The 26915-nt window shown below is 43.8% G+C and overlaps 1 protein-coding gene across 1 annotated transcript in view; it reads left to right on the top strand.

The window, feature by feature from the left end:
- Positions 1-26915, top strand: part of LOC119450093 (protein scribble homolog) — a 152821-nt gene that overhangs the window by 46475 nt on the left and 79431 nt on the right. Inside the window, 14 exon segments of the mRNA XM_037713454.2 lie at positions 6596-6674; positions 6752-6841; positions 7092-7212; positions 7845-7919; positions 9662-9835; positions 10337-10626; positions 11892-11958; positions 13630-13735; positions 19412-19539; positions 22735-22848; positions 23048-23141; positions 23834-24012; positions 24718-24861; positions 26664-26805. Of these exon segments, the coding sequence (XP_037569382.1) occupies positions 6596-6674; positions 6752-6841; positions 7092-7212; positions 7845-7919; positions 9662-9835; positions 10337-10626; positions 11892-11958; positions 13630-13735; positions 19412-19539; positions 22735-22848; positions 23048-23141; positions 23834-24012; positions 24718-24861; positions 26664-26805 (1803 nt within the window).

Genomic DNA, 26915 nt, shown 5'->3' with positions numbered 1-26915 from the left:
TGCTTTTGAACTTGGAAAAGAGGCACGCGCCAGGCATGGGTGCACTTCATGGAGAAACGGGTGGCGTATGTACGCCTTTTGGCGTCGCCACGAGCTTCGCGCATGCTGCTTACCGAGCGCTGCATATTTATGCTTCGCGCGGTTGTCCAGTCGAGGTCGCAATGTATTTATTATTTTTTCTTTCTTTGCATTGCATGCCCCCGCACTTCTCTGTATCTGCGATATGAGCGCCGTCGGTGTACAGGCTGGTGGCTGCAGGGTCTCGTGGACCCGCGAAAATTATCTACGCGCGCTGTTGTAACCGTGTTCTTCTTATTTTAGTATTTATTTTTTTTTGGGGGGGGGGGGGCGCCTCTGGACGTCAGAACCATTCACCACCCATGAGATTCCAGAGTGTGCGCGTGTGTAACTGTTCAATAGGCATGAGTATGAGATGCGATGAGCTTTCGCGTTTGTGCGACGATTGCAGTGGGCGAAGGCGAGAGAGAGTGAGTTGAGTGTACGGGCTAATCATTTAGTGGCGCATAGGTGCCCGTCGCGATTCATCAGCGTGGTCCATCATCCTGTCGGCCCGTCCGGCTCTTTTCCATCTCGCCCACAGCGCCGGCCGTTCCTGCCGCGATACTTATTGCGCCTCTCTGAGGGCCAGTCTTGCTCCCGAGGTGTGCGCCTGTACCTTCCGCTCAGAGCTTGTTTCGTCTCATTTTTCGGTGAAGCGCTTCCTGTCTGCGATGCTGCCAACCTCCTCTTCTTATCATTGCATTCCCCCCCCCCCCCCCCCCCGACTTCTGTTGCACTTGCATAACGTTTCGATCACTGTACATGCATCTCCGCAGGCTTGCAATCCGTTCACAGGGTTGTCTGGCTGCGTGTGTGGTTTTGCGAGAACGAGCTTTGATACCCCCCCCCCCCCTTCCCCCAGTCGTTGACGTACCTAGCTAGCTTTGCGGTCCTAGGCGGCAAAGCCAAGTTAACCGCTCGATGTCTCGCAAATCGCGTTAACCGTCTCGTTGGGTGAAGGTCTGGGCCTTGGTCACCTGGGGCGCGATCTTGTACGCGTTCCAAAATGGAACGGAGGCCGTCCATTCCATCGAGCCGCACACGATTGGTCAATTTGAACCGTGACGATCAAATTGACCAATCGTGTGCGGCTCGGTGGAACGGACCGCCTCCGTTCCATTTTGGAACGCGTACAAGATCGCGCCCCTGATGGTCTACCATGCAGTGGCTGTGTCTAAAATGTAGTCTACTTATGGGCAGATGGTACGAAAAGACGGAGGGGAAAGAGGGAGTTCGCGTGATAAACGCCACACAAACAGACGGCGCGGTGTTGTTTTCCCGGCTCATTGTTTGGAATTACTGGGCGTAACTGACAACAAAGAAAAAAAAAATGACTCATATCTGAGCCAGTTTCTCGCATGCATTTATCTCTCCGCGTCAGTGCTTGTATTTTCCGATACACATTGAAAGTAAACCCCGAAACGGACTTTTTTAGTCGATTACCCTTTCAGAAGTCTTATCTTTGCGGGCTTCGGCGTAAACAGCCGCAATCGAGCGTGCACGAGCGATTTTTGCTTTCAAAGCCGGGTCACTGTGGGAACAAACGATTTCGCTTGAGTTTGTTTCCGACGTGCCTTCGTTGCAGAATAATGAAGAGCTGGGCGAATTTATCCTATAGCAGCTGCTTAAACAGATCCTACCTCGTTATAACGAAGTTTAACGCTGCTACGTCGCGAACGGCTGGACTACCGCGAAAGTTCTTTGACGGACGGCGCAATACGGAGGCAAAAAAAGGGTCCAGCGAGACTGAGTTATCATTGCAATGCTCCTCGCTAAGAGGTGGTCGGCGTCGGTACTCGGCGCTCCAGCCCGGCTCAGTTCCTAAGGTAATCCCCCCTTGGGATTGCTCGCGAACATACGCGCTACGTCGGAAGGGGTCTTCCGCGTGCTCCCCCCCGCGGCGGCCGCTTCACGCCCGAGCGCTGGTGGTAGCAGCAGCGAGGAACGGCCGGGCAACCTTGCTGCGTCTGGTGCCAACGCGAGGTTCCTTATCGTTGCCGAGCGGCGGGACAGTGCCGCCGCGCTGCTCGGGCGCGCCTGAAGCGCACGAGTGACCCGGAAACAATCGTGCACGCATCCGCGGCGCGTTGGACACCCTCTGCGCTTCTTTCCCCTCCCTCCCTGTTCGTCATGGACGTGACTGCCGCGGATACGGCGGTGCAGCTGGGCCGTTCCTCCACCATACCCCCTACCCTTCCCCTCTGGCTTGGTTGTTTTGTATATCGATTTGCGTTTCATAGCCGAGTCCCGCGTGGACACTTGAAGCGCCGAATGGCGTGGTTGAGAAGACTGACGCATCTGCTGGACCACATGTGGCTGGTGGTTAATCTTTCAGAAATAGTCTATCTCACACTCCCTGCAAGTTCTAACTACGGTGATTCGAGCTAGTTGGTTAATGTTTCTGGGCAAGTTTTTTTTTCTTTTCAAGCGCAGCTATGGGCACCCTGCACTGTTCAGAGGGCGCTGCGACGTTTACATTTTTCACCCCAGCGTCGCCTACACCGGCCGCTAGAGAGGTGATTAAAATGATACGCCATTCCAAACGTTAGCGGTCACTTTTCATCGCTCGTCAGAGTGTTATGCCCTGCACATGCGCACTTTCAACGTTTTCACTACTCGGACAGTCTTGCCTCGTGATAAGCAATCGAAAGTCTCACGGCCAATGTATACAGCGTCTCCAGTTTTGCTTCGCCCACTGGCTAGGCTGTGTGTTCTGGCGCTGCTGTCTACTCTGCAAAGCTTTAGCGCAGGGTGCCTATAAGGTCAGGTACATGGAACAAAAAACAGGACAAGTTCAATTACAGGCTGTGTGCACAGGCTTCACTGAAGTCCACCATTTTAACGGATTCTGTGCCCCATAAACTTTTGATATTGGGAGTATGTTTAGGCTGCAAAGACAAAGGTACCTTGTCAGAAATCTTAGCCAGACATCTTGTTCAACGATGCAGAAAACAGTATGGCTCATATGTCTAGCTCTTCAAGCACACTTCATTATGAGCTGTTACCAGTTTTCCTAGCTTTGAGGGCAAGGTGGAACATACATTATGCTTTAGAGAGCTACGCTGATAGGAAAAATGAGTATGTGTGATATCTGTGTCATATCGAGTGTATTGTCAATTTTACAAAAAAATGTGTTAGCGAAACGGTTTCACTTGTCAATCTCCCACCATACCCTTGGAAGAGAGAGAGAGATAAGTTTAATGATGCGAAATGCAGAGAGGTCGGCCTGAGGTAAATTCCTCTAGCCAGCTACTCTACCCTTGGAAGACTTCTGATAAATGAAAGGACATAAAATTGGTACTTGCTTCAAGACAAGTTCCTGAACCAATTGAAATTGCAACAGCTATGTCACTGGAAAAGTAATTTGATCTAAAAGTAGTGCCTTGCTTGTCGGTCTCCACAGTCCCAACCTTGCTGCTGCTTGTGTGTTGCGTCTAAGGGTAAATTACGATTAATGTTAAAGGTGCATATGTGTCCCACAGAAGTTGTGGGCTCACGGCAAACTTCAAAAAAAATTGTGGTATTTCCTCTCCCCCCTTCGGCGTCATGTCCGCGAAAATTTGACAAATTCTAATGTTGACAAGTTGGCAGGTATGCTGTTTGCTTTTGCTGGAAGCAAGGCTGTTGATTATGAAGCTCAATATATTCCATGTTCTCCTTATGTGGAAGATTTGCTAGTACTTCTGTTTGCCTGATTGTAGAGCAAAGCAGTTTAAACGCTTACTTAGCTGCAGCTTTGGAAATTGCAATAATTTGTTGTAGTTTGCATGGTGATAATTATTGATTTAATAAATTGTTAAATATTATAGAACAAAGCAAACATGAAATTTACTTGGAATTCTCTATATTCCTCTTGGGTGGCACATTGTGGAGGCAAGGGGAGTCATTCATTTTGAATATCGATTATAAATATGTTTGGATTAATTGTAGGAGTCATGAGGGAGGTAGTGGCTGAACACTGCACCAGGAAGGCCGATTCCTGTTCTGGTTAGGGACTGTCTTTGTTGAAGCTTAGTGGGCCTTCCTTTGGGCATTTGCAAGAACTTTGCTAACTTCTTAAGTTAACTTGGAAAATGCTGGCTGAGCATATGTACTGCAGTATTAAAACACAAAGTATTTAATAAGTAATGATGCCAACTTTGCCTGTCTGAAATTGGAATGAATTGGCCAGGTTACTTATTAAATACACCAGAACTTATGATCGTTGAGCACACATTTCACACAGCAAGCCTATGTGAGCATGCACAGGCTTTCATGTTGGCAGGAGGCAAGTGTGGCAACTGAAAAACGTTTTCGTCAAAGTTGCAGGGATTGCACCATGCACCTTGGTGTACATGTAACATGGCAGCTTATTTATCTTGTAGCTGTATTTAGCTGTGTACATTGGTGCATGGGGAACCATAGTACAGTGATATAAGTTTTTGAGCTGCACTCTCAAGGGAGTGTTTTGTGTGTGGGCCAGGTGCCCTGTAATTGGTTAGTCCAGGATTTTAAAGTGTTGACACTTATTCATTTTTTAATTCTGATCCATTTCATTTCTCAGCAGGTAGCAGCAAAGTATGCCCGCTAAATAATATTGGCTACTGCAGATGTCAATTTCTGGGGGTCCTACCTTTAAAAAAATTTCAGGTCTGCTCATGCTTCAGTTAAAACTAGATCATGCACATTTATCGACGGTGTGGTTACTTTTTGTTTAAAACTTGTTTTATTTACATGGTTTTGTCCGAGTCACTTTTTATGAAAAGGAAGAAGTACTAGTGTGGTTGCACTTTTAAGCCCTGATTAATATGGAAACAAATTTTTTTTTAACTACAAAAGACACAAACTTCCTTTAAACAAATGACTATTTCTTTTTACTCGACACCATATCTCCTTAATTAATTTTTGGAGCAGTTAATTTTTCTCCTCTGCTTTACAGCTGTCGTAGAACAGCAGAAAGTAGAAAATTGATCTGTGACTTCATGGCAGCACATCAAGCGCTGATGTTGCGCGCATGGCCGACTTTCCTTATTGAGCTATCCTGTGCTGGGCATACAATGAGGCACTGTGACAGGCCTCTTTAATGGGACAAGGTCCTGCCTGCAATCTCTCTCTCTCTCTGTCTGCCTGACCTGGCTGAAATCAAACGGAGCTAGTCACAAAGAGAGAATGCAGGAGGTTCGTAAGGGCACGCAGCAGCGGCCCCAGCTGCAGATGTGGCTGTCTTTGCGTGTGATATGTCTCCCCTCTCGCCCTCTGCGATTGTTGTTAAAATTTCTTTTTTTTTTTTTCACTCTCGCCGTTGGCATCTGTCAGCCAAAGCATTGTCGTTACCTTCTTCATTCTCTTTCTTTCTGCCACCTTTCCTCTCCCTCTACGCGTGATCACGTGTTTTGATGCTCTGTGGCATTGCAATTGTTTAGCATTTGCAGAGATGCGTTGCAAGTATTGTAGGCGTAGCCGCTGCGCATGTGAATCTCGCATTCCTCGCAGGTCTTATGAACCGGGTGCGTATGCCTGCTTTTGCGTAGTTGGCTTGAGTGGGGTTACATACGTGCTGGGGAAACACCCTCCCATGGGGGCAAAAGCCGCACAAGCTTATTGGCCCTCGGGATGTTTTCTTGCACTCGTTGGCATTTGTCATTGATAATTAACGCAGCATTGTCTTGTGCATTGGCATACATGTTTGCAACAGTGTCTGGAAACATTTCCTATGATGGGTTGGGTATTTATTTATTTTTTTCTTGCTGAGGCTTCTGCCGAGGGGTCTTGGTCTATTCTTATCACTTGTTCATAGGGAAGTGATGTCCTGCAAATGCAAAATGCTTGAGGCACTTGGTAAACACTTGGGCTTTAGCTTAGTTAACTTGTTCTTAACTATCACTTTTTTTTTTATCCCAGGGACTTTCACAACAAAATAACACTTATGTTTACATGCACTGACACAGCATTTTAGTTTTGACAGCATCCACTTCTATATGCCACACCTTAGTTTAGTTGAACGGCTGTTAGAAGCTGGGGGATTGCAGTAATAGTATTGCTGTTATCTGTCAGGGCTTGATTGGAACAGATCCTGTTTTGACGTCCCTGCTGTTTGGTCATCAACTGCAAATCTAGGCCTTCTGTATCATTATCCTAATATGGCCACTTTTGTTAATGGTGTAGAGGATAACATGACCTTATGAAGATTCTCTCTCGTTTTCAGAATGTCAACCCTTATTTATGTTTTTTTGCTCTTTCTGCTAGCTTCCTCAGTGTTCCATTTGAAGAGAATACAGTACTATGTCAACATGCTGAGCACATTCAGTCATAAACTAAAATGTTCATAGTAGAGAGGAATGTGGTTCAAGCTGGGGGAACAAGTATACTTTAATAGCATGCTTGATCGTGGTTTGAGTTCACTGTTTGGCAAGATAACATTGACCAGAAAGATTTAGTGAAATGACAAGTACTCTCTTTTGCTTATGTAGCTTTCACCAGATGGTGTGATTTTTTACTATGAGTTTTATAAACCTTTTTATCTAATGCAATCTTTTTTTTTTTTCCTGTTCTACAGATATTCAAGAAATACCGGAGAACATAAAGTACCTCAAATCCCTCCAGAGCGCAGATTTCAGCAGCAATCCACTTTCTAAGTGAGTTGATATTGGTGGTACAAGTGGGCGCGCAGTCTCTGACACGAACTTGTTTGAATTTTCTCTTTCACTTCCAGACTTCCTGCTGGTTTTGTACAGCTCCGAAGCTTAACAGTATTGGGTCTTAATGATGTCTCATTAACACAGCTGCCCCATGACTTTGGAAGGTGAGCATATATTTTTCTTTTTTTTCTCTCTCTCTCTTTCCCACTTCTTGCAAACAATGAAGACCACAACCTAGTTTCAAATATTCTAGTTTCTTGCACAGTGCAGTGTTTTTTGCCTTGAAAATGTTTGCAAGCTGTTTTTCAGCATTAGCGGAAACTTTCTGAGGCCTTGTGTTGCTTGAACTGTGGTCGCGATGGGCTTTTGGCCACACTGTTTGCTGCTAAGCAACTTCTGTCTGGCCTGTTACAGTTTATCAAATCTTGTGTCCTTGGAACTGCGGGAAAACTACTTGAAAGGGTTGCCACTCTCGTTTGCATTCCTTGTAAAACTTGAGCGGCTAGATCTCGGCAGCAATGACTTTGAGGAACTGGTAAGTTTTTTGTGCTTACCTCTTGTGTTTACATGCTTTCGATTCCCTCTCATTTCATGCCTTTGCTTTTGTACCAACCACACTTAAGCCATGGAGTGCTTAACGCTTTTCTGTAGCATGCTCTGGAACTTTATTTCAGCAGTTCTCAGCTCTTTAATAATAAGGTTGTGAATTGTGTCTGAAGCAGACACACAGAGATGAAAGATGTCGTAAATATACAAGGCATAAAGCCAGTACTGTGTTAAGCACTCTCTATTATTAAACTATCAAGAGTTTTAATTTACTTGTTTATATTAAATAATTTGTTAAAACGGTGTTCGTTATATAGAAGTTTGACTGCACTACAACGCATGTTTATGCACATGCCCTTACTTTTCTTTGATGTCTCTTTACTTTTCAGTGTCATTTACCTTTTGTAAGCAATGACTGTATGATGCACCTTGAATCAAGTATTTAGCTTGAAAAATTGCTACATAGAAACATCCTTATTTGTGGCATTGCATGTTCCGTAATTTTTGCTTTGAAAGGTGGTTATCTATCCACTTGACTATATGGTTTCTTGAAGCCTTGAAGTAACTGAATACCTGAGGTCTTAAAGGCAATTCCACATCTGCTTCTTCGTTCTTTTGCAGCCTGTCGTTGTGGGGCAACTCTCCAGCCTTCAGGAGCTATGGCTTGACTCTAACGAGCTTTCTACACTGCCTAAGGTGAGTTCGCAAGCACTTGCACTCTATCTAAAGGGACACTAAAAAGAAGAATCATTTAAGCTGTTTTAGTAAATTACGTTTCTACAATACCAAAAAAGCCAATCATACCGTGAGAAGGTGCTTGGTAAGCCAAAAAAGATAAAAGAATGAAAGACAGGTGGCGCTGCCGCCTTGAAGGTCCCACACCAGCTTGCCATGATGTCATGGATTTCAACAGCACCTGCTCTGGCCCACGTAATTTTTTGTAAAGGTAAAAATTGACTACATTGTATTCTAAAAGAGCCGAAGACTGAACTTGTCAAGTTTCTACAACTTTTACTGAGGCACCAGGGCCCAATATGGGGGGGGGGGAATACTTCGAAATTCAAGACATCACACTGATTTACTGACTGTGGGGTTTCGATGCTTAAAATAAAGTGGAACTTGGACCTTCATATTGTGTTTTAGGAATCTCCCTATTACTGTGAATTAACAATAATAGAGTACTGAAAGAATATCAGCCTAAAAATGCTGTGTTCTGCCACTTATTCCTTAGATGCTCAATTGAGTCCTAATTCATTGCTTGCACACTTTTGAAATGTCTGCGCGAGAAATTTTAGCCCCTTGTCCTCTATAAGCTTAATATGAACTTTTGGTTTACTGAGCATGCTGCTAGATATAGGCAAGAGAAAATAAAAATATCACCATTAGGCAAACATTCACTACATAAGGTGCTCATTAGTAATACATTGCAAAAAATGCTGCAGAATATGGGATTCACTATATAATAAATAGCAATTCCATTTTGATGTGGCTTTATTGACAAACTACCTAAAAGGCACCACACGCATCAGTTACATAATTGTTTGAGCATTGTAATCCGTTCTTATGTATCTTTCATATAAATATGTGTAATTTTACATAGCATGAAACTTTAATCTTTCTAATTATTATTATTATTATTATTGTTGTTGTCGTTGTTGTTGTTGTTGTTGTTGTTGTTGTTGTTGTTGTTAGAAACTTCTTTGTATGAAGGAGAGTCCAAAATAATAGCAGTATGCACAATGTTTGTTGCGAGTGTATAGTTCATAAAGAGCTAAGCCTCCAGAACTGTTAGTAACTATGCTTTAGTTCAAAATGTGTTCTTTGTTGGTAACAGACACCAAATGTTAGTAATGGTTGATAATTTTGTGAATGTGACTTGAATCTAGCTGATAAAATGCAGCTGCATTATAATGAGCCAACCCAAGCTCTCAAAGAGCATGCATATGAGTTATCAATCAATTCATCTATTTATTTTTTATCATAAATCACTAATAACAAATGCCACATGCTGGGAGTGCTCTGTAAGTCACTCATGGATTCACGACAGACTCGAGCCATTTGAAGCATATCACATGATTACTATCCATAGAAGAGGCACATAGGTTGGATGAGCTTTGCATGCACATTTCATGAACTTGTATGGACCCAGTGTAGCTTTTGTTCGTGTTCCTGGATAAGCCGTACATCTACTGCACAATTCAAGTAGCCATGCTGTGCATCATTCTAAGCATAAATGTGTCGAATTTGCAGAGCAACCTTCTATGGTTGTATGTACCACTGATGAACAGATTCATTCCAGGTTGCAGTGGCTACCCTAAATGAACATGAAGTGAGGCAGTTCTTGTGGTGCTGTTGTCATTCTTATGTTAAAGACCTGGTCTGCTGCTCTGTGAAAGTGTGCTGCTGTCATTGCTGACTTACACCCGTTTGCATTTCAGGAAATCGGGCAGCTGAGGCGGCTCATGTGCCTTGATGTGTCTGAGAACAAGTTGAGCCACCTTCCGGATGAGCTCTGTGACCTAGAGTCTTTGACGGACCTTCACTTCTCCCAGAATTACCTGGAGGCCCTTCCTGAAGACATTGGCCGGTTAAGGAAGCTCACCATCTTTAAGGTGCGCAGTGGAAGTTGGAAAATGCTTTCTTTTCTCCTATTTATTTTTGAAAAATTCTAGAGAAATTATGAGAAACCTGTAGTTCGAATAGCAAGAGGTAAAAAAGCTGTTAAAAAGGGAGGACACAACAACATGAGCACTACGTAGCATTCGTGTTGTGTTCTCCCTTCCTGTCCCCATCTTTTCAAGGGATCTTTTTACCTCTTACTATGCCGTATCAGCAAGGCCGAACATCAACAGTTGGCATAGCTTGAAGGTATGGCACAGATTGAAATGTCTTTTTTTTTTTTTTCCTCCTAAATGATAGGATCTAGTGTGAGCACATGGCAATGTAGACATCAAAGTTGCGATTAATATTGTTATGTTTTTGCCTGTAAAAGTAATACACTCAAGTGCACAAACTCCTACACTTACACCACCATTCATATATGCGACGCCCAGCAATATGCAGCCAGTAACCTTGCCCGTTTTCTTTGGCCCACACTCTCCTTCTCCTTTTAGGTTGACCAGAACAGGCTGGGAAGCCTGCCAGAGTCAATCGGGGACTGTGTGAGCCTGCAGGAGTTGATCCTGACAGACAACCTGCTGGCAGAGCTGCCTGCATCGATAGGGAGATTGGTGAATTTGAACAACCTGAATGCCGACTGCAACCAGCTGTCGGAGTTGCCAGCCGAGATAGGTCAGCTGGTGCGGCTGGGTGTGCTGTCGCTGCGTGAGAACTGCCTCCAGAGGCTCCCGCCCGAGACTGGCACGCTGCGGCGGCTGCATGTGTTGGATGTGTCTGGGAACAGGTATGTCATCAAAGAAGGGGACTGTTGACATGTACAGCTTTGTTAAAGTTGTAACAAGTGTGTGGTCCACCTCGTGCTCAAGTCTTTTGACTTAGAGCCTGTGCCACTTAAGTTGACAAAGTGCATGTTCATTTTCTGTGCTACTGTTTGAAGTACTAAAATTACGTAGTGCATGCAGCAAAAGTCACATTGGGATAAGGAAACAGAAAGCTTAATGATAGCCCCAGCTTTACTTGGCAGAGAGAGTCATTATCAACAGTTTGTGCCTTGTTTAAGGAGAAAGAAGAAGGAGTGCCAAAGTTCGGACAATTATTTGCTTAACCAAGGTCAGCAAGATTTCGTGTGGAGCCCCATGAAAGCATGGTTTTTTGCCTACACACATATCTCCGGGTTGCCCGTCAGCTTTAAGCCTTTCTGTATCACTGATGTACCGGTACGTCTTCTGCTCTGGCATGTCACTGACGTCAGATAGGAATGTGAGGACTGTACGAAGAGAGCATTTGCCATTATCCTTGTCACTTTTTCCCTTCTGCATAACCAAAACTCAACCGTTGTGCTTGTTTTATAGACTCTTTTATCCTCACTGTGGCAGCAGTGTATTCATGACCCCAGGAAACTTCCGGCCATGCATTTTTCATGCATTTTGCCCCATAGTATACTATAGGCACATGTTCTTGATGTGTTCGTATATAGGGAACGTGCCTTATCCCTTCGAGCTCATGTATGCAGCCTTCATGTTCTACTTGGCAGTAAAAATTCACTTTTCAAACATTCCAACTGTACAGCAGAACTGGTGCCACCTGTAGAGTTCTCCCTATTTGTAGGCTGTTGTAACTTGCGATGGTCCAGAGATCTTAATCGGAAGCCTTTTCTTCTTCTTTCTGGGGTTTTACATGCCAAAACCAGTTCTGATTATGAGGCACTCTGTAGTGAAGGGCTCCGGATTACTTTTGACTGCCTAGAAGTCTTTTGGAAACTCTGTTTGTAGGGGTCTATAATATCCAGACAAAAAAAAAAAAAAACGACACTGAGAAAGGGTTAAGAGTGAAATCATTTGAGAGGAATCTTGATGTTCTTCAATTTGGGATATGTACATTGGCAGTAATAATTATCGGCAAAAATCTATAAAATGTCGATAACCTGCTCTAGTGCTCTGCATTAGTACTGCACCAATATAGTTCAGCCAACTTGCGTGACCCTATGCGTCTTTTATGGTATGCTTATTGCAAAAATCCTTATTTGTTCTTTCTTTCTTTCCCCACCAGGCTACAAAATCTGCCTTTGACAGTGACTGCGTTAAATTTGAAGGCGCTGTGGCTGGCCAAGAACCAGGTAGGAGGAGGAGGAAGAAATTCCTTGTCAAGCATTTGGCAATGATGGAGGTTTTCCTTTCTTAGTTGTGTGCATTTCACAAAAGAAAGGAAAATTTGTCACACCTCTTTTAGTCCTTCATGTTCTGACCGCTTTATAATTTTGTAACCGCTTGCACTGTTAACTATATAGTTTTCTTGGAATCATATTCGCACTACTATAACTCTATTTGTACAAAAAAAAAAAAAAACCCTATGTAATACCCTCAACCAGAGGGCCTTTGGGGTAACTTGAATAAATAAATAAATGTTCATTAGGGGTGACGAAGGGCTTAAGGTACCTATTTGCTGTTATTTCTGGTGCAAGTTATGTTTTGCCTAACCAGAAGCTGCACTTAACCTCTTCCCTGTCTTTCCTCTCTCTCTCTGTCTCTTGTAAGGATTATTTACATTTAATTTTATTACTTCGTTATCAAATGTGCCAAGTAGCTTATGGTGTGTGAGCCAATCTTAAAAGGTCAAAATAATAATTAAAAATAAATTGATACAGCACATGGCCGTTCATTGGTTCATTGAACAGGACATGACATTGTCCTGTTCAGCAACAATGGGGAAGAATTACTACAAATGATTGCGGACCTTAACCGAGAAAGTGTAAGAGTGGGGTTGAAGATTAATATGCAGAAGACAAAGATAACGCTCAATAGCCTAGCAAGGGAACAAGAATTCAGGATCGTCAGTCAGCCTCTAGAGTCTGCAAAGGAGTGCATTTATCTAGGTCAGTTAATCACAGGGGACCCTGATAATGAGAAGGAAACTTACAGAAGAATAAAATTGGGTTGGAGTGCATATGGCAGGCATTGCCAAATCCTGACTGGGAGCTTACCAGTGTTGTTGAAAAGAAAAGTGTACATTCGTTGCATTCTACCAGTGCTAACATATGGGGCAGAAACATTGAGGTGACCAAAGAAGCTCGAGAACAAGTTAAGAAACGCACAAAGAGCGATGGAACGAAAAATGTTAGGCCTAATGTTAAGGGATAGGAAGAAAGCGCTGGGGATCAGAGAGCAAACGGGGATAGCCGATATTCCGATTGACATTAAGCGAAAAAAATGGGAGTTAGGCAGGCCATGTAATGCGTAGGATTGATAACCAGTGGACCATTAGAGGTACAGAATGGGTAACAAGAGAAGGGAAGCGCAGTCGAGGACGGCAGATAACTAGGTGAGGTGACGAAGTTAGGAAATTTGCAGGGGCAAGTTGGAATCAGCTAGCGCAAGACAGGAGTAATTCGAGATCGCAGGGAGAGGCCTTCGTCCTGCAGTGGACTTAATAGGCTGATGATGATGATGAAGGACATTCATTTTGCATGTTGTAAGTGCTTTGTTTGCCAGATTCAAATATGCTAACCCTCAGGTTACAGTATACTTTTCCCACATTTGACGTGCATCTTTTATGGCCTAATTTGTTGCTGCTGCTGATAATGATGTACAGTATGTTAAGGAACAAGCTAAAGCTGCAGCCATGCAGCTACACATGCAAACTGGTGGTGCTCATGTGTTGAACATTTTGCTGGCCTAGCCTTGTGCAGCATGAAAGTTGTGCCTTTCATGCAGCTTTGGGTATCATTAAGTGTGTGTTGCAGCTTTGTGTGTCTGTCTTAAGGCCGCGTGTGTTGCCTTGTTTCCTTCAGTCTCAGCCCATGCTCAAGTTCCAGACCGACTTGGATGAAGCCACGGGTGACAAGGTGCTGACCTGCTTTCTGCTGCCACAGCAGGATGACCATACAGAAAGCATGGGTGAGGAGCGCATGCTGCCGAGCTTACTCATGTGGCTCATTTTTCATGTTCTCGTGCGCCTTCATGTCCTGGGTGGCTTGGTGACTATTGCATTCTGTTGCTGAGCACAGGGTCACACATTTGATTCCTGACTTTAGTGGCTACATTCTGATGGGAGCGAAACAGTGGGCACATTAACTCTTTCCTTACCACGGGGAAATTGGCTGTTTTTTGTATGTTTGAGTGAGGAATTTTTTGTGCAACAGTCAATAAGTTTAGTGTCATGCAGTATATAAAAGTGAAAATAAATGAACGTGCTTTCAAGTAATATTTATTTTAAAAAATGAAAACAAAATGTTATTTGCATTAAAAAAATGCTTAAACAAAAAACTGTTCAAAAAAATTTCAGTAAGAAATAACATCTTTGGCAAAAGAATTTTTAGAGAAATTTCAAAATATTCAAACTGTTGATATATCCCTTGGCAACATTTCTTTATACCCATACAGGGTGCGTACAGGTCCTTGAAATCCTTGAAAACCCTTGAAATTGAAAAGTGCGTTTTCAAGGCCCTTGAAAGTCCAGGAATTTTTTTAGTTCCTTGAAAATCCTTGAATTTCGTGAGCAATGCACTCTTGATATCGACATTGCGACCTCCTTTCTGTGGTAGATTGGCGTCAAACTCCCCATACAGGGTTCCGTTTTGCAGAACTGCGCGGAAAAAATAAAAGGCTTCACCGCGTCAAACTTCGAACGGAGCGAGAGACCCGTGCCGCGCTTCGGTACTGGCTCGGTTAGGGTGCCTCGATGCCAGCGCCGCATGCCAGCGCCGCCGTCGGCGCTGGCATCGAGGCACCCTAGGCTCGGTTGGCAGTTTACACTGCTTTCCTCACCCGTCAGTCTGCCTTGTGCCAATTTCCCTCTTGCGCGCGAGGTGAAGCTAGTGAAGCTAAAGAGAGCTATAGTAGAGCAACTTTACCACTGATGATCAGTGCCTTTGGGTGGAGGTTTGTTATATTATGATAATATGCGTGCAATAACATTACCGTATTTTCCGTTCTATAAATCGCACCTTTGTATTTAAGACGCACTCCCCTCATAACGGCAGTTTTTCCGAAATAGAAGTTGTCGCAGTTTCACCTGAAAGGCGAAGCATCATTTGCGATAGCAAATTTGTAGAGAGCTATACGGAGTAAATGATAGTAGCTTTATGAGCTGTATAAACTTGGACATGCAGCAGCACCTGCAACACGCAGAACTGTTGTCGACGCCGGCGGCGTTTTGCCCGCGTTCGCACAAAATGCGTGCGGCGTTGGTGACTGTTGCCGGAGCCTCTGATAAAAACAGGCACTTGGTGCCGCAGCGAAACGTCGCCTCCCTTCCCTTCCCCCCCCCCCCCCCCCATCCACGGCCTTTCGCGCGTCTTAAGAAGGCGCGTTTGCTCTACATAAATGGTGATTGTATAGGAGGAAAGAAACGCCTACTTCTGCAGCCCTGAAGCACGGCGCAGAACGCGCGTTTGTTCTCCGCCGTGCGTTCACTCCCCGTGAAAGCGTGCGTCCCTCGCGCCCTTTCACTCGAACATACAGCGTTCGGTGCGCGGCGACGATTTCATCTCCATTGACGTCATACGGAACCTCACGGCGACGGCGACGCCGACGGCTGAAATCTGCTTTGGAGTGTCCATATAATTGCTATCGCAATAAAAGTTACGGTGACGTTTCGCTCCGTGAACGCGGGTCATGCCCAAGCTTATGGGTGCCATATATTTCCACTCCAGGCGCATTTCTGCCGTCGTGGTTGCCGCGATGTTCCGTATAAAGTCCAAGGGTGATAACATCGTCCCCGCGCGCCGTATGCTGTATTATGTGCGAATGAAAGTCTGCGAGGGTGAGCCAAATCGCGCGCAAAGGAGGCAAGCGGGAAGGCAGCCCGGGAGGAAGGGGGGGGGGGGGGGGGGGCGCTGCTTGTACTTTCGGAACAACTGTAGATTGCACAGCGCCGCGCGCAGTATCTTGACAGCGATCTGCAGATGCGATGACTTCGTGGTCGATCGACTCGCGGTCGGCCTACCGCCGCTTGTGTTGCTGCACCATCCTTCTCGCACGGCGCTCGCGCCCGAACTTGATCACGAGAACCCGGCACCTCGATAGCGCGCACAGAACCCGTAGCAATTAATTCAACCAGTGCGCTTCGCGTGGCCATAACATCGGATCCGATTTTGACGGCAGTTTTTCCGCAAAAAAAAAAAAAAAAAAAGTGCATAGGTCGCACCGTTCTAAGACGCACCGATGAAAAATTAAGGAAAAAAATCCGTCTTATACACCGGAAAATGTGGTATGCTGAATGTCTTGGAAATGTTTGATGAACCAACCCAGCTAATGCTGCAGAAGCCTGAGAAGCTGTTGTGAGTGTTCGTTGTGTTAACTTTTAATATTGCGGACTTGAGAAATGATGAAGACAAGGCATGTTTTACAAAATTACAGTATACATCTATTTATTATAATATAATGGGTGTGTAGGAAGACTACACCGAATGGTTTGGAAATGGGCGGTAAACTTACCCAGTTAATACAGGAGAAGTCAGAGTAGCTGTTGGGAGCATTCATTGTGTTTTGTGAACTTTTTTTGGTATTGTGAACTTGCAAAGTGATCAAGGCTAGATATTATTAACATCATTGTAATATACATTTATTTATTTTTATTTGAGTGCAGTAACACCCTATGCTGAATGTTTTCAATATTTTTGGTCAACTTTACCCAAGCTATTCCGGAGAAATCTCAGCCGCTGTTGTAAGCATTCATTTTGTGTTGTGATATTGAGAAGTTATCAAGGCTAGACATTTTTATTATAATTTTGATACACATTTATTTCTTGTAAGTGCAATAAAACTGGTCATTTTTGGAAATGTTAGAGTAAAGAAATCCTACTTTGGATGCCGCTTTGAGACCTTGAAAAACCTGTGACAAGTCCTGGAAAGTCCTGGAATATCCTTGAATTTTTGCCTTAGAAACCTGTACGAACCCTCCCATAGATAAAGTACTCTTTGAGTTAAGAAAAATTACAAGACATATAGTGAAACATTCAAGTTCTTGGTTGGTCCTACTTGCAATTTTTTTGTTTCAAGAAAAAGAATAATTTACAGCATAATATTATATACAAAAACACAAGTACTAAACGCACATTTCAGAAGTACATTTCAGAAAAGAAACAATAATTACGAAATATAATAAAAATTACCAAACACAAATAATTAATGAAATTCATGGCAAACTTTCCTAATGATAGACTTATATCGTCAAAGAAAAAAATTCTCTACGCCGGTTTGTCAAGGATATGCATCTGTGCACATTTGTTGGTGTTTATACATAGTATAGCATGACCGACCTCCGCCATAAAGGACAGGCAAAAAAATAGAGAGCTCTCGCCAGCCGCTTCCGACTTCTACGGGAGCGTCATCCCGAGGTCAATGCCTGAGGTCTCTGGGGCCGAAACTGGTGGCAGAACGTCTTGTCCAAATGAAGTGGACACACCATAAATAAAGAGAATAATAGTTTGGACACCAACAGGGCAATTGAACCGGCTGTAGATATCAATAAACAAAACTGGAGGTGAAAACGAAACTTGCCGGCCGGTAACAGCTGATGTTCCTGGTTGATCTGCTGAAGTTTCCTCATCCGAACTGAACGACGACGCAACATCGATGTCCGAGTCATCACTGCCCGAAAAGTAAAAAATATTGCTTCTAGGATCGTTGGGATCAAGCGAAACTGCTTTCTTTCGAGTGCGCGCGGTACCGGGTGTCGACGCTGTCACTCCGCTCAAGTGCGCCTCAACCTTTGAGCTCGCGGACCTCTTAAAAATCTCCGCCGCACGGTAAAAATGTGAACCACACAAAAATGGAAACCTTACTTTGTATACAATCACAGAGATGGCGCTACGAGTCCAGCAGCGCAGTGTTTTTTTTTTTTTTTTTTTTTAATAGGCGCTCAAAAACGTCGATCACCAGTGATCGATGCCTAATGCCTTGGTAAGGAAAGAGTTAAGGGGCCTGGGGGGCTCAAAATTAATTCAGAGGCCCTCACTGTGGCGTCTCTCATAGCCGGTTGGTGGGAAAAGCCCGAAACTTCTGATGGACTTCATGCACTTAAGAACATCCACTGATCAAGATGTGCAATGCTGGTGACATGCTGCACGTGAGATTTAAACGTGCCCTGTGTTTTTTTTTTTTTTTTTTTCCCTAAACTTCTGTTATACCAGTGCCTTCCTGCAAGTGTCTGACAGGGGACACACATAATCCTAGGTGGTTTTGAGAGTAGCTTTTGTGATGCCTATCTTCAGAGTGGCAAGTTGAATTTTGTGTAGGAAGCAGTTTTTCTGCACATGATTGATGATGTAGGCATTTGTTAGGGTGTCATTTTTAAGTATTACCAATGTTTTTGTGCGTAACACCTTAGAGCATTTACTGCAATAGAGCGTCCTGCTGTGTTGAAGCCGACCTGCCAGCTTCATGTTCAGCTTTTGATTTGAGCTGGCTATAGCACATTCTAGAAAATAACTTTTACGTAAACTGAGATTGCCTCATATTCTTTTGCCCCATGTGATAAACAGTGACATGTAAGTATTCTGTGACTGTTCAAGTGCCATGTTTTTGCGTAAGTATTCATCTTACGTTTCCTCTTGGCAAAGAATGTGCGTTAGTTTGAGCATTGCCTAGCATTGTGATTATCTCAGAGTGGTATATTACAAGCATGGTTGACTCTAATAACAGAATCTTGTGGTAGCAGCTGTGCTTGCTGTTTCCGTGAAGAGTCTTGGAAACCTACATTTTATGCTCTTTGTACCTTTTCTATAACTGGTACAGTAGTTTCATATCTGTTAAAAGAAATGGAATGAACTGAGTGCTTCCCAAGAGCTTTTGACTTTTAAGTGCTTTTTTTTTTGCAGACCTCCCTTAAATGGTGTCTTAGTTTTCCCTTCTCTAATTTGTCTGTTGCCCATGTTACTTGTTGTATTTTGTTTCATACCGTAGCTTCCTGACTGCATTGTATAATTCAAAACTGCATTGTATACCCGTGAGCAAAAATGTACGGACCAGGGGTTGTGCGATAAAGCCGTTTTTTTCCTCTGCCTGGGAACGCAACTTGAAATTGAGGACTGCTGTCCTAACTTGGCATTGCGAACTTTTCAGTGTACCCATTAATTCCAGTTTATGCTTGGTAATAATGAAGACATTCAGTTTTTTCGGCGACCCTGTGGTCCGTATACTTTTGCTCACGAGTGTACATCCATAAGGCTCAATTACAGCTCAATTACAGTAATTACAAGTGTGTACTAATGCTCATGTAGGTACATTTTCACCTTGCAGAAGCCACAAAAATACTGAATTTACTAGCAGATTTCAAAGCCATCCTGAATTTGTGGTATGTGCCACCATTCATGTAGACAAATGCGGTGTGTGTTCCCCCCCCCCCCCCTTTTTTTTTTCTGCAAGGGGCTAGAAGTTTTTTTTTTTTACTCATTTTGTGTTGCAAGAAATGTGAGCATCCACACACCTTTATATAAAATCGCAGGTCATGTCGCAGTACAGTTTGTTTTCTGTCAGTCTTTGCAAACTGTGAATTTTTCTGTTTAGCCACATAGTCTCTGACTTTTTTGTGAAAGAAAAGGCTCACCTTGCTTGACTGTTTGTGTGCAGAAAATCTGCTACGAGACAGCACAGAACAGGACAGTCGGCTGAGCTGGGACCAAAAGGCTGAAAACCGCTCGTCAGCTGTGAAGTTTGTCGAGGAGGCTGTTGAAGAGAAACCAGACAAGGAACTTGAGGTAAAGCCATTTGTTTTTGTTCCTTACTACCACTAGTCTGTAATCCTCTGTAGTAACCACTGGTGTAGTTAAGCGAAATGACTTACTGACTGAACTATGATCACTGCTTAACCTATTGAATTTTAGCTATTCATAGGCTTGTGTGAATATCAGTTTTTGGGGTTCAAAGCAAATAGTAATTGCTAATTAGTGCAGTATAATTTCGAGCCAAATCATTCGAATAGTTGTAGGATTTGCATAAACCCTTGGGGTCCAGATGTTGGCAAATCTAAAAAATATATGTTCCTCTCTGGAGTCTGTTTATTTTCAAAGTGCCATTATTCAGATATTTTCATGCAAAAATGCAAATGTGACATTTCTTAAAACTCCACCAACATAGAAAATTTGTTTTACAGGTTCTTGCTCACGGTTGATTGTAGTGTTTGAGGCCTCGCGAGTGATTCACGTTGATCGGTCGTGCGTTGTCAGGATGCTGTGAATTGCAAACTTGACTGCACACGCTTAACTCGTTCCATTCTGCAAGTGCAGAAAAGAGAAGTACTGCATTATGACACTAAAGCCCGGGATACATGGAGCGAACTTTCTCGACGAACTTCACGCGTCAAGTAACGACGCGGCGACACGACGCAGGATGTTTGCTGTGTTGCAATACATGCGGCGAACGCCGCCGCGCGTTGGCCGCCGTGTTGGCGGCGGTCCCGGCCGCCCGCTTCGAACTGAATTTGGCGTTGTCCTTGTAGAATTCACTTAGTTGGAAGCAAATGACTGCGTAAACGGCTTTCGCTTAGTCTCAGGCCGCTTCGACGACAGAGTATTATGGATAACCTTGAGTAGTTTTCGAGATCGCTTCTCGTTTCGAACGCGTCTAAGCCTAGCGAAAGAAATATCCGATGCCAACGTCATCTATCGGGGAAGTCGGGAGATAGGCATGACGACAGCATGTGGCCTCTGAGATCAGAAGATTTCTGTTGAAGGTTGTTGTAGAGAGCTTGCACTGCTTGTCTGTTTCCTCGCAGATCAGCGGATATGGGATGTACAAATACAACGCGATTCCTGAGAGATCATACTAGGAACTACTCAATCGGTGCAGAGACATGCAGACACGGCAACACCAACGCGATTGCAGACGACGCGAAAAGGCGCGCGCGCGCGAAACACCAGCATGCATTGCGACCGGAACTAGTGCCTCCTGATTGGCTGTCGTCCACCGCTGCGCGCTAGACGCTTCCGGCGGCGGCGTTCGCCCGACGAAAATGTTTGGACAGGCAGATCGGCTGCGGACGGCAAATTTCTTGACGCCGGCCGTCGGACGTTCGCCGCCCGACGAAGTTCTTCGCTCGGACGCCGGTTATTCGCTCCATGTATTCCGGCCTTAACGCGCACCGACAGTGAACGCTTCGGTGGTCTCAGCACTACGACGCCTCGATGCCAGCATTCGAAGGGACGCTGGCATCAAGAAGCACTACCAACGCCACCTAGGTGGCGTTCACCGTACTCAGCACAGCGGAGCGTGGCCTCCGCAATTAGCTCTGAAAATGTTTCTGAAGTTGATCGCGGAGGCTGCAATTACGACGCGCTGTACGCGCTGATTTGACTCGGTGACGATTCAGTTACGTGCTTTGTCTTGCGCGTTGTATTAGTGTGTCAGTTACGTGCTTCGTCTTTCGCGTTGTGCTAGCGTGTGCAGCGTAGTGCAGCTTCCATATGCACGACGGTTGCTCATGGTCATCGACGTTGGTAGTCGTGATGGAGGAGACGTGCACTGCACACGCTTAACTCGTTCCATTCTGCAAGTGCGCAAATGAACTTGATAGGCAAGCTCGTCGCTTTTGCGCTTCTCATTGTGTCCCACGCGCATAGTATGGGGCCCGGTCACTAATCAGCAGCAAGCTTCCTGTGACGGTTTGACGACCACAACTGCACCTGCCTTGGCCGTTAGGCCTAACGAGCATTGTTTTGCAGGGTGTTGCCGAACAAAGTTACGGTTTAGTGCCGGGTCGGCGCATATCTATTTACAGCAGTCCACAGCAGTCATACAGCTCTTGGGAAGCCATACGGCTGCTGCGAATAATATATTTGAATAATCAAGCCAGTGCAGAAACTATTAGGCAACAGTACACAAATTCGTCTTTGCCTTGACTTTGTTATGAACAGTTTGATGCGACTAGCTCACTGAAACCGAAGCTGTCAACTGTACATGTTTTAAAATTTACTATATTGTTGCGTGTAAACACGCACAATAAATTTAGCAGTAATATCAGAGTGCAGGTGATATGCAATTTTGACTTGAGGTGTGGCTTCACAGTAGTGTGGCCCATGCAGCCATGAAAACATCTTTAGAGCAATGTTCTCTGCCACCAGCTTCGTCGATGAGGTGAGGGACTGAGCCAAAGGTAGTGTGAATGATTTGTGCATGTATGAATGGAGACTGTTTGTTTTATAAAGAATTGGGCATTTTATGTAGTTATTTTCGTGGGTGTACATACTTTTTTTTCTGGGATGTTGTAATTGCCGTACGACTTATACGCTGAAAAATATGCATATTCGTTTGTTTTTAATATTTCTAAATCTAAACCCAAGTTAATATCGAATAGCATAATGTTCGACCAAATATTCAAAAATATTGAATATTCGCTCAAGCCTACTATTTCATAGTGCTTGGTAAGCATTTAAATAAGTTGCACTGCTTGGATTAGCAAGCAGATATGATTTTGTAATCCAGTTAAAGGGAATGAGTGAACAGAATCAGTGACCTGTCAGGATAATGATCCAAATGCTGAAAGCTGCAGAGTATCAGGTAGATTGGCGAGGTATATCGATTTTGCTAGGTATATCCACTCCTGATAAATTCTGGGGATGCATCACTTTAGAGATACACATTTCCAAAATGTGAGATAAAATGTGTTACTGTTCCGGGCATTTTCTGCAATGCATAAAAAGCCGTTTTGTTCAAGAACTAAGTGGAACAATAGTGCATTTTACTGCATATTTGACAGCGGTCATCTCAACACTTGTGCTAGTTTCAAAATTAATTCCTAGTGGAACTGGTAGCACTTATTAAGAATTTACTAACTTGGGACCCAAAGACCTTGAAAAGATTGTCTGCTGTGTTATTATGTGTATAAGGTTTTGTCCTGATATGTATTTAGTCCCATTGGTAAAACATTCTTTTTTTTTTTTCTTTTTTTTTTTCAGACTCAATTTGTTCGTCATGACACTCCTCATCCGAAAGAGCTGAAGGCACGGCACCAGAAGTTTGTGCAGAAGGCCAAAAACATTGATGGCCACGTAATGTCACATTCAGATGAGGTAAGGAAGGTCTTGGCCTTAAATACTTTCGTCGCCCGAAGTCCTCTGCTTTCTCTCTCTTTCTCACTCTGTCCTCTGTCAGCTCTCTCTCTCACTTTAAGCATTGTCATTCTTTTATCTCGCACCTTGATTAACTCTTCCCCAAATTTCAGGACGTGTTGGACACTGATCCTCCTGCTTTTTTGTTATTTCTGCCCAGGATGGGGAAGTTGGTGTGTACCGACCACATCGAGCCAGCACTGGGTCCATGCAGTCAGCATCATCCATTGAGACAGCACCTTGCCAGTCACGAGGTAATTTTCTGTTTCTTTTGCAAAGGCTTTGTATTTTCATACCTTTTTTTCAAGTGGCCTGAAATGACCACTTCTCTCTCGCTCTCTGTTGCATTACATCTCTTCACCATGATTTGGCATCTCGGATATGGTATAGCATAGGATAATAATTTGGTGTATGAAATATTATATTAAATTTGAGAACTCGCTGTTTCAAGGTGTGGAATATCAATATCTGTCGGAATATAAGGGATAACAATACTTGTCGGGGCCTACAGTTAGAATCTTTGTATTTCACTTTGGTTGTAAATGAGAAAATATTCACTATTCAATATTAAATGGTTGTTTTTCTCAAACATTTGTACTTGATTCAATTATGAAATGAACACCCCTAGAAATTATGAACTCACCGTTTCTTGCTTCCATATTCCGTATTAAATATTATGCTCTATATCGGTCGAGGTCATCACACCTCATTGGCTTTAGGCGTTCGCGGTGCTTTCTGAATTACGTGTATAAAACTGTGCATCTTTTTGTCTCTCCCTCCCACCCACCTTCAACATTGCTCAACTTAAATTTATGCCTTGATTGCAGCAGCAAAATTCTTGAAGTTAGCACGGTTTGTGCCTCCTTTTGCTGTGTCCGTTTGGCTCGTGCCCCTTTGCCTGAAGTGCAGTGTACCAACCTGTTTGTGCTTGACCCACTTGGAGCAGAAGGGGAGCCCATTGGCCGACCTGGGAGTGTAAGTGACCAGGAGCCCGACGGCCGGCCCACGTCTGTTTCCGAGGAAGAAGCACAGCACATGGCACGGGTCGCGCACAACGGAATGGCCCCGCCAGCTCAGGGTGGCGGCAGCCCTGAGTCTTCAGGGGACGAGGATGACAACAAAAGGGTGAGCTGCAGGATGGGCATGGTGCTTGTGTAACCTTGTGTAATCTGAAAAGTCACTAACACTGCTAGTTAGTTTAGTTTGATGCAATTAGTTCAACATTGATCAGTTTATTGAAGAACTGATGCACGAGTTTCATACTACACATGTATGCAATTTTAGTGGCAAATTTCAGTTTCCTGGCTTGTTGGTTGTACATAGTGCCGTAGCTTCTGTGCGTGCGCGCATTCTGTATGTATTTAGATTTCTTAGTATTTTCGATGGCCTTATGTTTTGTGCATATATCTATTTTCTTGCTGCTTGCCTTGTACTCATATGTAATGTTTGTAATTCAGTTCTTTTGTTTTCATAATGTGTACACCCCTGTATAATGCCCATGAAACCATAATGCCCATGAAACAGCATGAAATGCTGTTTATATTGGAAACAGTGAAATTCGTGCTTTACATTGTCTAGTTTGGCTACTGCAGGAGTAGAATATTTGCTGTTCATGTATTTTTGAAAATTATGTACTGGTGTTGCATTGTTGCACAGTGATATTATTTCATACTTTCTGCCGCTTGTTGTTTTGTCTCAGGCTTCTCGACACACTCCATCGCTCTGTGCACAACAACTTAAGTCCATTTCAAGTTTTATACATTTTAGTTGTCACAGTTGTGCTTTATAAGGGGGGCCCCAAGTGAAGGTGTGCTTGGTCGTTTTGTGCAGGAATATGACCGACATGTGGCATTCACACATGATGGGCCTGAAGAACCAGCAGATCGACAGAATCGACTTCATCGGCGCGACACACCTCACCATCTCAAGAACAAGAGGATCCATGTAGGCAGCACTCGTGAGGACCAGGAGAAGGTGGGTGCCTTATTTCAATGCCGCAATCTGCACAGTCTGGCACGTTCTGCACTGCCGCAGTGGGAAACTGAGGCTCTTAAACTAATAAGCAGTGTGCAGGTTTAAACCATTTGGCAGAACGTCGCAAGCTTGTCACATTTTGTGACCTAGGTGAAGGCATCGTGCTGCTTTTTCTTTTTTCTATGTGTACGAATTTTGTACAGGTTGCTCACAGTTTGAGACAAAGCGTTCTTTTTCTCTCTCTCTTTTTTATTCTCGGGGTTTGATGGCTCGGGGTTTGGGTTTGAAGGCATGGCTGGGCTTTGTCACCGAGTAAACTGGGCAGATCCCCAAAATGGTGTAATCAAAGCTGGGCCATTCCATAGACTGTGTGATCAAAGCTGGTGACTTCGTGCACCAATCCTGGAATCAGGATCCTGACAACATGTGTGCCCTCACAAGGGTTTTATTGTGGTTTATATCGTGGGTCTATCATGGAGGCAGTGCAATCAAAAGTGTAGCTAGGCTGATCTTAATAATGCATTACAGTCAGGTGTAGCATTTGCATTTAGCTTTTTTGCATCTTTCTCAAGGTTTCGGCATTGGTCTCTTGCCAAGTAGGTAGCGGGGGTGGGGTGTCTCACACACCTGAGGCATGGAGAGGGGAATCACAAAAACAACTGTGATGTTAGTGTGGAGGTGTTAGAAGAGGTAGCACTTGCTTAGTGGCACTACTTTATACGTCACAAGGTGTTTGTATATACATAGTTCAGCACAACCCAAAAGGATATTTCCAAAACGGGTTTGTGTAGTTGACCATGCCTTTGCAGGGGTTGTGGACGCGTTAAATGTTGAGAGCTACATTTCATATTTCTCAGTACATACTTGTGCAAAATAATTTATTCTTATTTATTGCTTGAACATAAGAATCTACATAATGTTTCATTGCATTTTTTAATGTAACATCACACATCGTCAACACATTTAGCACTAACATAAGCATCTACATCAATGAAGCCTCACATCCACCAATTCTCATAGTGCATGAGATCTGCATGATTTTCTTGTATTTCCTTCGTTCATGAGTCACACATGCGCCATCATTATCATAATATGGTTAACATGCTATCTCTATTTATTTTAAATTGGTAAACATCTTTCCCACTGGTTTATCGACTGATCCAACCTACTGCCAGAGCTGTCACATCATCTGTCTATGAAGCCATTGCAAAAATATGTGCATGCTGACTCTAAATTTCTAGAACTTATCATGCGCATAAAGAAAAGCTAACATGACAGATCAGAATCTTAGGCCTTACTTTGTTCTTTGGGCACATATTTGCTAGCACACCTCAAGCCCTAGACAACTCAGACCAACAGTACATCAAATAGCTTGCTGAGGACTGAGCTCCTGATTGTTCAGGGAAACCTGAGCATGAAAAGTTTTCGTTTGCTAATAAATAGGCGAAGTTGCATTATAGATCATTAGAAATCTGCACATTAATATGTAGTAACAAAATGGAAATGGTATAGAACTTATTGGTGCATGTCATCATTTAGTATTTCATTTTTCAGTGGCAGCTGTATGCAAGTTCTAGTATATCTTGTAAATTTTGCAGAATAAGCATTGACCTATGTTCAGCTTCAATCATACTGTGTTTTTAGTGGGAGGATGTTGTAAGGGGCCCATAATGTTGAATCTACCATGATGGTGTTGTGATCACAGAAGTGAAAGTTCAAAAGATTCAGCTTGACTACTAAAATGTTTCAGTTCTCTTACGAATACTATCTTTGGAGAATAAAAGAATTGTTTTTCTTCCTAGGTGGCATCCATATTGATGCAAGCCCTTCATAGGCCAGAAGGCGAAGAACCATTGCCGCCACCTCCTCCTTCACCACCACAAGAGCGCCAAGCAGTTGATTCTGAATCAGAGATGGATGGGGCAAACACATCGTTTGGAGAAAGTAAGGGCGATGTGCAAGCATTTTGCAATCTTTACGCCATTATGATGAGGCAGCATGTGTGAGCATGCTGAATGGCATGCAAGATAAGCACCGACTAGTTGTCAGACCTT

Source organism: Dermacentor silvarum, chromosome 4 (assembly GCF_013339745.2).
Source record: "Dermacentor silvarum isolate Dsil-2018 chromosome 4, BIME_Dsil_1.4, whole genome shotgun sequence".
In the NCBI taxonomy this organism is placed as follows: domain Eukaryota; kingdom Metazoa; phylum Arthropoda; class Arachnida; order Ixodida; family Ixodidae; genus Dermacentor; species Dermacentor silvarum.
The sequence above is the reverse complement of the archived record's forward strand: the minus strand, read 5'-3'. Positions and strand labels throughout refer to the sequence as shown.